At 44.9% G+C, this 2,646-nt stretch overlaps 1 protein-coding gene across 1 annotated transcript; it reads right to left on the minus strand.

Moving 5' to 3' along the window:
• Nucleotides 1-640: 640 nt before the first annotated feature.
• LOC123237394 (glyceraldehyde-3-phosphate dehydrogenase-like) lies at nucleotides 641-1,877 on the minus strand. The gene has a single exon (XM_044664289.1). It carries the CDS (start codon nucleotides 1,829-1,831, stop codon nucleotides 830-832), a length of 1,002 nt encoding a protein of 333 aa, XP_044520224.1. The 5' UTR covers nucleotides 1,832-1,877; the 3' UTR covers nucleotides 641-829.
• Between the last annotated feature and the right edge of the window lie 769 nt (nucleotides 1,878-2,646).

Here is a 2,646-nt window from a genome sequence, read left to right on the forward strand (position 1 = left end):
CTTCTTTTTTGTACTTGAGTACATGAAATAATTATTGTTTTATTTGAAAGGATAAGTTTTCTATATCTATTAGTCTAATACCAATGCATAACCAAAAGCTTTAGACTATAGAAACTGGCCATTGATTGTTATGGGACTTTAATAAGTGTGCTTGATTTCAGAAGAAGGGATCACAAAAAGAGCCACTGCACAGTGCAAAGAAGCACAAGGCTGAGGAGATCAACAATCCCTGTGGGATTGATGAGGATCTGCACCAAGATAGAGGACTTGTTTTGAGGTTCAAGGAAGCAGCTGTTGGACAAATTCAGACGTTGGACTTCCCCGTGCCATGTTCCTACAAGTACCTTAGTTTGGCTTTCACTTTGGCTCCCCTATCCCTGAGATTGAAGGTAAAATCAGACCAGGGAATCACATTCCCCTTTTACCTCAAAATCTAGACCCTTCTCTATTATAGTATGACAATTTTCTATATTCCTGGTTGCCAATGGGTAAGTGCAATATTGCTAGAAATGTCCTGCAGGTTTGTAAGACATAAATCACTTTAATTTGGCCTTACTGGTGATTCAAGGACCTGTTATAGGTCTGTTTTTTTACTTCTAATTGTACACACATAAGATTTTTTTTTTTTGCACTGAATGTGATGACTTTATTGATGGTACACAAGATAGGACTATGCTCCTCCCCCCACTACAGGGGTGCCTGGGGCAGGGATGTGAAGAGGGCATGGGATCCCCAGCACAGGGACATAGGTTATTATGGATGTGGGCTCCCCAGTGGTCAAACTACTCTTTTTTTGGCTGGGGATGAAGATCTATCATGGCTTTCCACTTTACTCCTTGGTGGCCACGTACTTCATGAGGTCTACTACACGGTGGCTGTAACCGTACTCGTTGTCATACCAAGAAATGAGCTTGACAAAATGGTCATTGAGGGCAATGCCAGCGCCAGCATCGAAGGTAGAAGAGTGGGTGTCGCTATTAAAGTCACAGGATACTACCTGGTCCTCTGTGTAGCCCAAGATGCCCTTTAAGTTCCCCTCTGCAGCTTGCTTCACCACCTTCTTAATATCATCATATTTGGCAGCTTTCTCCAGGTGGCAGGTCAGATCCACCACAGACACATTGGGAGTAGGAACACGGAAGGCCATGCCTGTGAGCTTCCTGTTCAGCTCAGGTATGACTTTGCCCACAGCCTTGGCGGCACCCGTGGAAGCAGGGATGATATTCTGGGCAGCCCCACGCCCATCCCGCCACAGCTTGCCAGAGGGGCCATCTACTGTCTTCTGGGTAGCAGTAATGGCATGGACTGTGGTCATGAGTCCTTCCACAATGCCGAAGTTGTCATGAATGACCTTAGCCAAGGGGGCCAAGCAGTTGGTAGTGCAGGAGGCGTTACTGACGATCTTGAGGGAATTGTCGTATTTCTCATGGTTCACCCCCATCACGAACATTGGGGCATCAGCAGAAGGGGCAGAGATAATGACTCGCTTGGCTCCACCCTTCAAGTGAGCCCCGGCCTTTTCCATGGTGGTAAAGACGCCAGTGGATTCCACAACGTACTCGGCTCCAGCATCTCCCCATTTAATGTTAGCGGGATCCTGCTCCTGGAAAATGGTAATGGGTTTTCCGTTGATCACCAGCTTTCCATTCTCTGCCTTTACAGTGCCCTTGAACTTGCCATGGGTGGAATCATACTGGAACATGTAAACCATGTAGGAGAGGTCAATGAAGGGGTCATTGATGGCCACAATTTCTATGTCTTTGCAGCTGAATGTTGCCCTGGTCACCAGGCGTCCAATACGGCCAAATCCCTTGACTCCGACCTTCACCATCTTGTCTAAAGGATGCGACTGCAGCAGAGGATTCTGGCAGCGAGCTTGGGTGAAGAGCTGAGAGCCTACACATAAGATTTTGATATATATTTTTATCCAGAATTTAATTTTTTGTCTTCCATTGGGTTTTTTGGAGGGGGTTGGTTTTCTTTTGAGAACTGATTCATATACCTCATAACCCAGCCATATATCCCAGGGTGATTCTAGTGTTGATCAACAACCTCCTAAGGGGGAATTGTATAATTATCCTAAAATCCAAGTTTTAAAATCTTTTAAAGAAATTTTAGGAAAAGAAAATCACCAGCACCCTGCAAAGATTAAATTTAATGGTTAGACTTAAAACATGGTTGCAAGTCAGAAGTTTATTTACAAAATAGAAACAATAAAGTAGAGAAATATGAGAGAGGTTAGAGAAAATTCCTATACTAGTCCTCAGCCAGGAGGACCGGTAGTGAGTAACTATAAGGCCTCCTCCAAGATGGAAGCCAGTCTCTTAGGAAACTAGGAAAGTAGTCAGCCCTTTTCACTCACCCAATGAAGTAGTCCAGGAATCAGAATCTAAATTGAAGCCACAATCCAAGCCACAGTCTCCAGTGAAGTTCCCTTGAACATTATCTCCAGGAGACACTCTCCACTAGACTCAACTTCACCAGACTGCTTCCAGCCCAAGGACTTCATGGATTTTATGGTGGTTTCCTGTCTCTGCCCCTTTTAACAGGGGCCAATCACAGCTTCCAAATTGTCCAGGACTGCCCAGGGACAGTGTCTGTGGAATTGACTTTTCACCTCTATAGGTGTTAACTTTCCTCCTAGGA

Source organism: Gracilinanus agilis, chromosome 2 (genome assembly GCF_016433145.1).
Source record: "Gracilinanus agilis isolate LMUSP501 chromosome 2, AgileGrace, whole genome shotgun sequence".
Lineage (NCBI taxonomy): Eukaryota > Metazoa > Chordata > Mammalia > Didelphimorphia > Didelphidae > Gracilinanus > Gracilinanus agilis.

Bases quoted from the DNA above. Each gene is read 5' to 3' on its own strand.
- LOC123237394 (XM_044664289.1), bottom strand. From the start codon at position 1,831: ATGGTGAAGGTCGGAGTCAAGGGATTTGGCCGTATTGGACGCCTGGTG.